Source organism: Lithobates pipiens, unplaced genomic scaffold (assembly GCF_037356315.1).
Source record: "Lithobates pipiens isolate NorthernLeopardFrog02 unplaced genomic scaffold, aLitPip1_a1.2 Scaffold_16, whole genome shotgun sequence".
Taxonomy (NCBI): Eukaryota; Metazoa; Chordata; class Amphibia; order Anura; family Ranidae; genus Lithobates; species Lithobates pipiens.
The window spans coordinates 163,515,433-163,528,496 of NW_027507748.1; the positions used below are offsets into that span (position 1 = coordinate 163,515,433).

At 43.7% G+C, this 13,064-nt stretch overlaps 1 protein-coding gene across 2 annotated transcripts in view; it reads left to right on the plus strand.

The window, feature by feature from the left end:
* The window catches only part of RPS6KA3 (ribosomal protein S6 kinase A3), a 216,778-nt gene that overhangs the window by 124,772 nt on the left and 78,942 nt on the right, over nucleotides 1-13,064 (plus strand). For both annotated transcript variants that reach the window (XM_077480720.1, XM_077480721.1), the window contains one exon: nucleotides 1,004-1,084. In XM_077480720.1, the coding sequence (XP_077336846.1) occupies nucleotides 1,004-1,084 (81 nt within the window). The remainder of the gene's footprint in view (nucleotides 1-1,003; nucleotides 1,085-13,064) is intronic.

Consider the following 13,064-nt stretch of genomic DNA (forward strand, 5'->3'; position numbering starts at 1 on the left):
AAGGCCACACATTGAAAGTTGCAGTCCCAAATGCCTGTATGAGCAACTCTGTTATGTCCATGCACATTAGGGCATTTAGAGACATATTTCCAAAGGAATGTTGCTTAAACTGTTGCTGTATGTTAGACTGTCCATGCACATTTGGCCGTTTAGGCTGCTTTTACAATGAGGAGTTTTTGAAGCGCTTTTGTGTTTAAAAAAAAAAAAAAAGCACCAAGAAAAATGCTTCCCTTTAAAGGGTCTGTAAACACTCCTCTTGTAAGAAAGCTAATTCAGATTAAAATAGAAATGAAAGGCAATACATTTGTGTATAGATGTAATATATATATATATATATATATATATATATATATATATTACCCCCCCCCCCTTTTTTTTTTTTATAAGTGATCACATTCCCTCTGTTCCCTGTGTGCTCAGCTGCATAAGAAGGGGGAGGAGAAGCAACCGCACACTGAACTTCCCAGTGACAGTGAAAGGGCGGGGGGGGGGGGGGGGGGGCTGGTCAGGACAAGCCTGATGGGAAAGCAGAGAGACTGGCAGGAAAACGAGGGATTTCACACAAAGGAAGCAACACAAAGAGATCAGGATAGTTTTTCATACAAGCACATGGTACAGCAGCCGCATATCCCAAATGTAAAATGTTGGGGTAACGCACTCAAAAATGTTTGTCCCTAGTGTAGGTGGACCCTTATCCCTTTTTGGGATCTGTTTATTTATTCCATTTTGGAGTCAAATTTTTTTTTTCTCGCAAAAAAGCGACTGCATTTTCATCTAAGATTCACACGTTTTTGTAATTGGATTCTATTTGCAAAGGTGTGTGAATCCTGGGTAAAAGTTGTGAACCTTGTTTGATGTCATATATAAATTCCCTTTTAAATCGGTTTAGTTTTACTATTCTGTATTTTTCAAAAGCAAAAGTTAAACCGCTTGGATTGATTCGAAACTTGTACTTTAATTTGTTGCTCTAATTTTTCATTTTTTCCTTTTATTTTTCTCACAGTTCGAGATCGTGTTAGAACAAAGATGGAGCGTGATATTTTGGTGGAAGTTAATCATCCGTTTATTGTCAAATTGCACTATGGTGAGTACAAGATTTCTCGCTGCTGATAGACTTGCACCAGCTGTTATAATGTCATCTCCCAGTTTTCAAAAATGTTGACTTTTTAACTGAATTTCATTTTAAATGTTTAAATAATGAGCGTGGGATTCAGTAACGGTCTGTTTTGGCACCTTGTCTTTTAGTGTGTCAGACTTTTACCAGTAATGTGAACCTTGAATGAAAATGTAAGTTTTGCTTTTCTTGATCATACATCACAGGACAAATCAATATGCAAATTCTTAGACCACCTGGTTATTCTCCAACCTCCAGGTGATTGTACAATGGCAATTAGCAAAGCTGAAACCCAGCCATGCATAATCCCTCCCATTCTCTGGACTCTCCGCTTTGAGATAGTTACTTTAATTTCCTTATGATCCTGTAACGCAGTGTGAGAGCGCTGGTGGGGCACTGTCCATGACTGGTCTGCTACAGTGGACCCCTGTTCCTCGTGACCCTGTGTATAGGACTGGCCAGGATTTGGCAAATATTGAGCTGCATACACCGCAGCTCTGCACCATAAACTGTAAGCATCATGCCCTTGCGTAGGGTCGCAATATGTTAGTAACTTTAATCGCATCCCAGAGTGGTCAATTGCATCCCAGTATGGTCAAGATGCGACAGGTTCGTTTCCATTTTCCTAAGACCCTCAGACTGAAGAACTAGGGGCAGGAGAAGACTATTCCCTCAGGCGACCGTGGTGAGGCTGATGACTCCTCTTCTGAGATGGCAATTGTGGGAGAGCCAGCTTTCACAATCTATAAGATTGATGGTACAATTTCTTGCTGAATGATCCGCTCCACATTTATGAATCCTTAACTGAGTGTTGGGTTCACTAAAACCTCCTCAAACTGCGCATGCCTTTTCCTGTCCATTCATTGTTGGGAGAAAAAAAAATTGTATCTGGAGGATCACCCATAAGCATTATTTCATTCTAAAAAGTTTTTCACACTTTATCCTATGGTAGAGAAAATTCTCTAAGCGGGGTATACCAGCAATTAATGCTACTATATCCTTTTTTGAGTACGTTTGACTTTTCCATCAGACATTACTCAAATACTTAGGGATCCAATGGATAAAAGATTGGAATTCCTATTTTTAAAAAAAAAACCTTTTTTTTTTTTTTTTCTCTCTGCCGAGTGTCTCGGCCTGCGCTGACAGTAATTGGTTAAATCGTTGAGAAACCAGTTTTAATAGGTGTTTTAGGCTATCCTGCTCAGCAGGTACAGGAGGCAGCTTTATGTTTGCAATAGCTGCTATGACAAATTTGCTAAGCGTCATGCAAAAAGCTCCTGGCTAGTCTTCCTTTTTGCAGTAAGACAGCTATGTGGGGATATTTTGGATATATCCAAAGAATTTCTAGTAAAAGAAATATCCTCCTTTTGCCTTTTAAATGAAGGACTAATTGTGTTTGTCAAAGTTCCTTCTTCTGTGCCAGGGGCATCAGCCTCCAGGCAGTCCCAAAGGCCTCTGCCATCCGGTTCATAGGGTAATCCTCAGGGTTAACCCCAGGAACAAAAGAGGTCTTGAGGGAGGAAGCCTACAAGATACTGTAGCCTCCTCATGAGAAGGTACCCCCGCTCGCTCAATAGGGAGAATTATTCTACAGTTCTCAGGGATCTGGCAGAAGGAATGCCAAGATGAATGGGGGACTTCCTCAGTAGCTCCAACGTACAAACTGGAGTTCCAAGAGTTTCCGTCTCATTTTCTCAGATAAAACGTTCCTAAGGATCCAGAGAAAAACAATCTTTCTCTCTCTCTAGCATTGGACCATATTTTGGCAAAAAGTGTTCATGGTGGCCCTATGTAAGAGCAGAGATTGGGATTTGGTTAAATCCAAATAAACATTTTAGATCTTAACCCCCCTGACGGTCTTCCCGAGTCTGGCTCGGGGTGGAATTTTTGTACCATTAGCGGTAACCCCGAGCCAGACTCGGGACCGCATCGCTGGATCCAGGAGGAGGTTTACTTACCTTCTCCCTCGGATCCAGCGTTGTCTCCCCGCTGTACGAGTGAGCCGTGCCTCGCTCGATCTATCACGGAGCTGATCTCCGTGCCCTGCGAGCGTTGCGACGCATAGGGTCGGAGATCGGCGCCAAATTCAAAAAGTGAAACACAGTATACATACAGTATAATGTAATCTTACAGATTACATTGCTGTATGTAAATATTTCACATCCCCTTTGTCCCTAGTGGTCTGCCCAGTGCTCTGCATGCAGTTTTATATAATAAAAACTGTTCTTTATGCCTGGAAACTGGAGATTGTCCATAGTAACCAAACTGTCATTTTACATCAAAAATGGTTTTAGACCAGCTAGAAAACAGCGATAATAAATTGGAATCACTCGCAGAATTGAGGGATAGCGATTTGTGGGGAGATCCGTCATCAAATACTGAAGTAATGACAGTGACAATTCTGCAACTGAGCAAATTTCAGTGTTTTTGATTTGATTACATTATTGAATAATTTTTATTATTGTTATATTATTATTTGGTACAATTATTTATAGTTATTTATTATATTATAATTTATGATTTCATTTTTCAAACTTTATCATACCCGGGATGTCTGCTAGACTCTGGTTTGGACAGATTTAAGAGAGTTATTCCTAAGAATTACAGGACTACAATATAAAACGCCAAATTTTCATGCAAAATAATGGTACCGCTTTTAGCACCTAAAATCCGAAATAATCGTACCGCCAGGGAGGTTAATCTAAAATTCAATTGCTGAATATAATCTCTCCCTTTTTGCATGAACATGCATATCTCCATATGCCTATTTCCTCACTCACTAGTAATAATTTCTTTCAAAGTGGAAAATCATCTTCTCAGTGCATAGCTCTGCTCTTTCCAATCTAGATGCTACACCTCAAGTACAAGGTTCTGGCTCCTTTTCTAGCCAGATTGAGGGCCCAAGGTATAACGATTATGGTTTACCTAGTCGATCTGTTCTTGTTAGACCAGTTGGTAGCTCACTTAGATCAAAAATATGGTCACCACATTCAACTACCTGGAATATCTAGGTCAAATTCTCAACCTAGGAGGAATCCTCTTTAAAACATGAAGAAAATACTTGGGTCTGATCATAGGTACACCCAGAAAAGGGTATTCGTACCCCAGACTAAGATCAGCACAATAAAGGTCTGATCTAGGTAGTCGAAGCAAGATGTTTTTTTTTCTCCTATTCAACTTTGCGTGAGGTTATCTGGAAAGATGGTGGCTTCATTCGAGGCCGTTCTTTATGCTTGGTCTCATTCTAGATTGCTGCAAAGCAGTATCCTATCAGCTTCAAACTGAGAATTCAAGCTCTATATTCCCAATGTGTCTGACTCCAAAGCCTATGGCCACATCACCTTAGTAGCGCTCGATTTCGTCCAATCTTGGAGGCTAAGCAGGGTCTGGCCTGGTTAGTACCCAGATGAAAGACCCCCTGGTAATACCAGGTGCTGTAGGCTAAGTGCGGTTTATAGTTAACATCCAAACATCTGCGAAGGGGGAAATCCTTCTTTCAGTTAACTGGAAAATAGTATCGACATATGCCAACCTTTTTTTGTTTAGAATGAGGGACAGTCCTGAAAGAGGCAGCTGTCTAAGAGAAGTGTAAAAATGGGGAGGGGAAATTCTGTGCTAAACGTGAAATAAAACAGGTGTGTACAAAAAGCAGCTAACACTCAAACAAAGTTCAAAGATAATGTGTAGCGCTAAATATTGTGACCTAATAAAGGAAACGTATACATGTAATAATATAAATATCAAAAACGAAGGCGGGTAACAAAGTTTTAGTACTTGTAAAAATATATACGTGAAAAATATCAGTACACAGTAATAAAATATGTGAAAGTGATTCAGAATTATTGTACTGATTACATCACAATGGTGTGTTGGATCACAGTCCAAAGAAGCCAAGTCCATAAGAAGTGGGGAGAGGTTATTCCCTCATTCCTAAATGGGCTAGGATGTGTACTCCCAATAAACCAGATGGTGTACCTATGGATGCTTGTGCAGGTTCACATAGAAAAGGTGAGGTATCCTTACCAGAAATGGTGGACCCAAATACCATTTGGCAGTGAGTCAAACAAGCTTGAAAATCCTCCGTTCTGCTAGATGTCGCAGTGGATGCAATGAAGTATGTAGAGCTCCAAATCATATAAACGACAGGCAATAGGCACCCCGCAGCCTTTTGTTGTCGAAACGTGTTGGGCTAGCATTAATATGTCTTCCACATTGCTTTTGGATGTTTATCGATTTTTGTGATCACTTTTAGATTCTGTATCTTGCATATTATTGTAAGATTTTTTTATATTTGAATAAACCATCCCTGGTTGACCTGCACTATATGGAGCCCTCTTCCATTTTTCCTTACATTTTTGGGTTCCGCTGATTACTTACCCACCTCTACGTCCTGCATTGTCTTGGACCCATCTGGCTGCAGGGTGCCTATTGCCGGTCATTCATAAGATTTGGAGCTGTACATCCTTGCATCCAGCGTGACATCTCCCAGAACAGAGGATTTTCAAGCTTGTTTGACTCACTGCCATATGGTATTTGGGTCCACCATTTCCAGTAAGAATACCTCACCTTTTCTATATGAACCTGCACAAGCATCCATAGGTACACCATCCGGTTTATCGGGAGTACACATCCCAGCCCATTTAAAGCGGAGGTCCACCCTAAAGTGGACCTTCCGCTCATCGGAACCCTCCCCCCCTCCGGCGCCACAATTGGCACCTTTCAGGGGGGAGGGGGGTGCAGATACCTGTACAGTACAGGTATCTGCACCCACTTCCGGGATAGCTCTCTGCGGAAAGGGGCGTAGATTACGCCCCTTTCCGCAAGTGCCCCGCTGCCTGCTGGGAAACACACAGATCCCAGAGGCAGCGGGGACCGTCCTTATTGCGCAGCGCGACTCGCGCATGCGCAGTAGGGAACCGGGAAATGAAGCCGAAAGGCTCCATTTCCTGATTCCCATACCCAAGATGGCGGCGGCAGCACCCGAGAGACGATCTAGAGATCGGCTTCGGGTGCCGACATCGCGGGCGCGCTGGACAGGTAAGTGTCACTATTTTAAAAGTCAGCAGCTGCAGTATTTGTAGCTGCTGGCTTTAAAAAAAAAAAAAAACGCGGAGTCCCAGCGGACTCCCGCTTTAAGAATGGGGGAATAACCTCTCTCTCCACTTCTTATGGACTTGGCTTCTTTGGACTGTGATCCAAAACACCATTGTATTTTACCCAGTACTTTCTGAATCGCTTTCACAGATTTATTTGGTTTTATTACTGTGTATTGATATTTTTCACAAGCCTTAAAACTTTAGTATCCACCTTAGTTATTTATATGATTACATGTATATGTTTCCTTTATTAGGTCAGAATATTTAGCACTACACATTATCTTTGCACGTCCAGGAGAAGTGGCCTAGATAAAAAATGGCCTTGCCCATTAACATTTTAAAAATTCAGGCAGAACTCTTGGTTCTGAGGCCTAAATGTTCGGTTTTGTCCTGCTAGGAGTCAATCCATTTATGCCACAGCAATGGCCTATATTAATCACCAAGTGGGCACAAGAAGTTGTGCGGCCCAGAGAAAGGTGCAGCTTATCCTATCTTGGGAAGAAAACAGTGTACTTTGCCTATCAGCAGTTTTCATTCTAGGAATAGAAAATTGGCAGGCAGATTACTTGAGTCACCATATCTTCCTGTCCGTATGTCAAGGATGGGGAATCCCAGACATAGACCTGTTTGCATCCAGGATCAACAAATAAGATTGAGAACTTTGTGTCAAGAACAAAGGATCCCCTAGCATGCGGAACCAATGCCTTGCTATTCCCGTGGAATTCGATTTGTGAATTCCCTCCTATTCAGCCTACATCCACAACTTCTTCACAGGATCAAGCAGGAAGGGAAGTCCTTGATTATTATAACCCCGGCGGGGTCCAGGAATTCTTGGTATGCTGAGATCATAGAGATGGCAGTAGGGAACCCATAGACCCTACCTACGCGGCCAGACCTTCTCTCACAGGGTCCGAAGTTCCATCCTACTTTAAAAACAATACATTTAACGGTTTGGCTATTGAGGCCCACACTCTGAAGAAACATGGGCATATGCAGAGCAAGCCTCCATGGTTATATATTATGGAGTCTGGGAAACATGTCTCCTGGTGTGAAACCAGGAGCTGCACCCCAGGAAATAAGTCTAGATAATCCTTGATTTTATTTTTATTTTTTTTTCTGCACATGGGTTGAGAAATAGAGCTGGCCTTGAGTGCTTTCTAAGGACAGGTCTCAGCCTTATCAGTATTATTTCAACGACCACTTGCTTCATATTCTTTGGTCCATTCAGGGGGTAACTTAGCTTAATCTCCGGTAAAGTAACCCCTGAACCCTTGGGACTTCAATTTAGTTTTGTTGGCATTACAAAACAGCCTTTTTTGGGCTGATACAACATATTCCCTTGGTCCTTTTTTGACAAGGAAACAATTTTTTCTGATACCTTTCTTGCAGCAGATATGGTTATCGGTACTGGATGCTCTTTCTTGTAAAGAGACATATTTTTCTTGTTCAGAAGGATGAGGTAGTATTGCGTCCTCATCCTAACCTTTTTACCAAAGGTAATATCAAGTTTTTTATCCAAGCCAAGATATTGTTCTACCGTCCTTTTTTTCCAGAACCCTGTTCTTTGGAAGGAAAATCTCTAGATTTTTTTTGATGTGAGAGCATTCAATGTTTCCTTAAAAGCGATTGCTCAGATTCGGAAAACTGATGTTTTTTTTCTTTTCTTACATAAGGGGACACATGCCGATATAACCCACATAGTTATTACTATGGCTCTATCAGGTGCTGGACACTAGCACGCCCCCTAAGGCGTGATATTCCCCCATATAACCCCTCCCATTACTGATAGTCCTCAGTTTTTTCACCAGTGTCTAAGGTGTTGGGCACGTGTAAGGATGTGTGTACTGAGCTCCACAGGCAGTAATCCTTTGAGAGCCAGCCATCCTGGATCCGTTCTGATCCGTTCTGATGTCTCCGTAATGGACTAAATGAATGGTACCCGGGCCTTGTCATCCGAAGACACGAGGTTTTTCTTGCGAATGCTTTTAAAGCTGGGCCCTGGGATCCAGTACTTTTTGGTAGTAAGGCCAATAAAAATTTACTGGCAGGGTCTTCTCGCAGGTTCAGGATTGCGGGATTACTTGAGTGTACCCCTGTTCCTGAATGTTTCCTTTCAAAGTCTCGGAGCCTACCGTGAAGGGCAAAGATTGTGTTTTTGTTGTTGTTTTTTTTTCTCATCTCTGACAAACCCTGCTGCGAGGAAAGGTAGGGGGGTTAATCTCTCCTTCCATGTATTGTGTTGTCGTGTCATGTCTGTGTCACCACTGGAGGCTGTATTGAGCACTCACCATTCTGATGCTAGAAACTGCAGAAGCTCCACTCTCCTCTCCGTTCAAACCAGTTTAGACCCTCAGGTAGGAAGAGGGGTCTGATCACTTCCTGGGCCCCCATATTGGCGATTTTGATCTATTTGAATGCCAGCCAGCTGCCTCTTTTTCTTTAAATAAAGTCGCTGCCCCTCGCCGAGCGGAGGATTTGATCCCTGCCGCCGCCTGCCATGATGCCAGCGCTCACACGGGAGATTCGCTTCCCTGTTTGAAACAGGAAGGGGGGGCGTTTTTGCATTGGGGGCCGTGGCTAAATGGCGTCAGACACCGGCCACACGTGTAGGAAGTAGTTAGAGCTCTGCTAGAAAAGCTACTGCCTGGCGGTGGAGGGACAGAGCAGAGTGGTTGCTGGTCAGGTTTGGTGACACAGGCATTTTCCTTTTGGCAACATTGTTCTGCATAGCTAAGGTTAATAGCAGTTATTGTACTGTACTATAGCTTGGCAAGTGTAACATTCCTTTGCTGGTACTGCCTCTGCTTTGTACTGTAAGCTATGAGTGACAAAAGGACCAGGAACCCCTCTAAGGGTTCTAAGGGGTTAATGGTATACAACAAACTAAAAACCCTTCCAAAAGAATGTCTTTCTCCCCAAGAGGTAAAAAGAAAAATACAGCCAGTCAGATGAGCCGTCAAGGGTAGAACACTTCTGTCCCTATGCATTTCATACAAACACAGGTTTTTCTTCTACCATTTAAAAGATTATTGCTATGATGCCTCTCCACAGTAGGACTAAACATAGCAGATTCCCATCTAGTCCTCTTGGCACTTTTGTTGAGGCGCAGGAGGCTGGGGATCATGTAGATCTTCCCAAATATTGGAAGATACTTATTTTTCCTCTTCAGAGGATCCTAACAGGGAGGGAGTAGCCGCACAAGTCAGGTGTTTATCTACTCCCTTACTTAACCCTTTTGTTGCCTGCCACAGGCTCTTGAGGTATCTACCTCTAATAGGGTTCATTTGAACCTCCCCCACCTGGGGATGTTTTTTCCTATTCATGCATAGCTTATGTATTCTGAATGGGAACATTTCTATGAAAGAAATGGGGGGTTCCAGCTCTTAATGCTGCAATCACCTCTGTGAGCAGAGTATCACATGTCCAGTGGATAATGCACTGATGTTAAAGGATCCAGCAAGTTAAGTTCTGGCTGCAATTAGAGTAGCTCAGTCCATTAACCCTTTAACGTCTGCTCCACTATTTTGGTGGAGCACATTTTGAGTCACACCAATGCATTGGAATGTGAACTCCAAGGCATTAAGGAACAGGTGTGAGATACCTGAAAGTTCTGCCTGATCAGCAGGCCCAGCAAGGGGGTGGTGTATTTGAGACACTGTGTCTCACAGATGCTATGAAGGACTCGATCGTTTAAGTCCTATGGCTTATACTTGGACTAGTGCATTTTTGCAGAGGTCCATGGCTGAGATATTGATCAGCCGAAGCACCAGTTGAAATCCTTAGTCAGTCTGTGTCCCTTCCTGGGGTACGACTATTTAGAATGGATAAGTACATCCAAAAGGGGTGAAGCTCTCTTTACCAATAAAGGAGGTTCAAACAGTTCTCCTTTTAATCATGCAGCCTCTCCTAATGCCGGGGCTATCTGCCTTTAGGCGGTCTCGACAGTGGCAGCACCAGGATCTTGGGGCAGAAAGCCCATGAAGCAGAATGCTAAGGCCTTCTCATGAAGGAGCAACCCCACTCGTTTGAGTGAGGGGAAGGGTCCTGCGATTCTCAAAGTCTGGCAGGAACAATGTTGAGTTATTTTTTGCTTTTTTTTTTTTTTTTTGTTTTTCTTTTCTCTAGGTTACATCTAGAGTTTCAAGAGCCCAGATGGCCCAGTCTGCTTTCGATCTGAAGGTCTGGGTTTCGGGTCCTGTTTGGGTGCTGCCTGTGGGGTCCTTGGGGCTGCTGATGCTGCAGTCTTTATGCAAGAGTCTCCCTCTCCTCAAAGAATGCTCCTATGGTTCCAGAGAAAAAGAAAAAAAGAGAAGTCTTTCTGGTCTCTGGATCAGCTTTTATCCCAGTCGGTGATATCAGAGATTCCCTTAGTGGAACAAGGGTTTTTGGCTCAAACCTTTTAAGGTCCCAGAGCCAAGCAGAGAGGTAAGACCCACTCTAGATCTCGGAGATCTGAATCGGCACTTAAACATCCGATACTTTCATAATTCGATCGGCTGTGTCCATCCTGCAAGCAGGGGAGTTGCATATCTCCATGTGTCAGTTTCCCGCTTACCAGAAATCTCTGCGATTTGAAATATAAAATTATTAGCCACAGCACTACGCGTGTTCTGAAAAATTCTGACACCTCCTTTAGCCAGGTTAAAGGCTCAAAGCATAGTGGTCCTTGCCTATTAGAAGATCTACTTTGAATAGATCATTCAGTCTCAGGTCTAAGACCAGAGTCTGATCTCAGCTGTAGATAGCTGAAATCTCTAGGTTGGATTCTCAGCCTAGGAAGATTCTCCTTAAAACCATCAAGGAGGTTACTTGGAGGCTGGTTATAGACACCATACAGAAGAAGGTATTCTTACCCCAGACGTGAATCGGTTCCATTGCAGGACTAATTCAACTTATCAGGAAAGGAAAATTCCTTCATTTTGGCTCCAGGAGATTTTTAGGGGAAATGGTGGCCTCCTTCAAGGCCGTCCCTTACGCGCAGTTTTCTTCTTTTTTTTTTTTTTTTTTTTTAAAACTTCTGTTTATTGAGTTTTCAATTTATAAGAACATTTACAGCACAGGTTGAGTCCTGCCAACATAGCAGTACCCCAACCGTTGGCCTCGCAGGGCCTAACATATAAACAATTTGACTAACTACTAACAACCCCCCCCCCCCCAACCCCCCTCCCCCTGTTTGTCACGACTCAGCCCCCCAAAAATACTCGGACTAGTACCTCGGATCCAGGTTCCTGCAGTTCATCAAAAACTATTACTTATGAGCCGGTGTACCGACAGCCATCTACAACATATCAGTTATAAGCAGTATATCATTACAATGCACTCCCCATTTCCTTGTTCAGGACAACCTCTAAACCGTAATCAACAGGACCCTGTTGTCTTAGCCAACCCCAGCACAGCAAGTCCCCGGGGCCTAGCCCGCAGTGCCCTCCGCTTCGTACCAGGCTCTCCAAACCCTATCAAATTTGTGTACAGTTCCCCGCACCCTGTATGTCGTTTTATAATACGGCAGCATAGCATTGATTAGATGTTTCCAAAAACCTATACTCGGAGCCTGTTTATTCTTCCACTTAAGTAGGATGGCCTTTTTACCATAGAATAGCAGGATGGTAATTAATGTTCGCAGTGCCCTAGACGGCACCACCTCCTCTACCAAGCCCAATAGGCAGACCCGCACCGTCAGGGGGATCTGTACTGCCACTACCTCCGATATACAGGAGGTAACCTCCTGCCAAAACCTCCTAATGTGAGCACAGCTCCAGAATATATGGTCGGCATCGGCCGGAGAAAAAGCACATCTCCAACACTCCGCCGTCGTTAATCCATATATCCTGGCTAATCTGGCCGGTGTGTAGTAGCTTCTATGTAAGAACTTAAATTGTATTAGGTGATCCCTGGCCGACACAAGATGCCGAAAAGGTTGAGCCCAGAGATCGTCCCAGTCCTCCGTCTGTAGATCAGGGACCTCCATTTCCTATTCAGTCCTGCACCTAGTGACTGCCTTAGGCGAACATTTAAAGAACTCCTTTATAAGTTACGGAGAGCGTTTTTGATAGGTCCTCCCGGGATAGCAATAATTCGAGCGTCGAAGGCAGAGATGCCACCTTCAACTCCTCAAATTGAGCATAATATGCGTGCCTGAGTTGGAAAAAACAGAAAAAATACGAGTTAGGCAGATCATGCCTAGTTTGTAGCTGCGAAAAAGACTGCAATTCCCCTAGGTTAGTAATGTCTACGAGCGTCTTTATGCCTCTAATCGCCCATAACATTGGATCAGGTAGCCCATAGAAATGGGGGAGCCTCCTATTCATCCACAGAGGTGTGGACGGAGATATTCCCTCATAACTAGGGGCAGCCAAAGTATGTGCCTTTTCCCATGCCCTAATCGTGGCCGTCATGGTTACGGTGATGGGCAAATCTGAATTAGTTCCCCGAAAAAAGCGCCAGGCGTAAGCTTTCGTACGAACCTAAGTGCGCGGCTTCCAGTACCGTCGCCGCGTCACCGTTGTCGGACAGCAGCCACCGACGTGCAAACACCATCTGGCCCGCTAGGTAATATTTGAACCAATCCGGAACTGCCAAGCCACCCCCATCTGTTGGTTCCTGTAGGACCTTCAACCCGATCCGAGGTGACTTTGGCGACCAGAGAAATGTATTTATAATCCCCTCTAATTGTTTGAAAAAGGACATTGGTATCCAGACCAGGGCATGTCTCAGATAATATAGGATTACCGGAATCAGCTTCATTTTAAGTAAACTGATTCTGCCCACAAGGGACAGGGGCAGTCTAACCCAGGCCTGCGTTTTATGCTTAAGGAGACCCAGCAAGGGAAGCAGGTTCAAGGAGAAATAGTCGC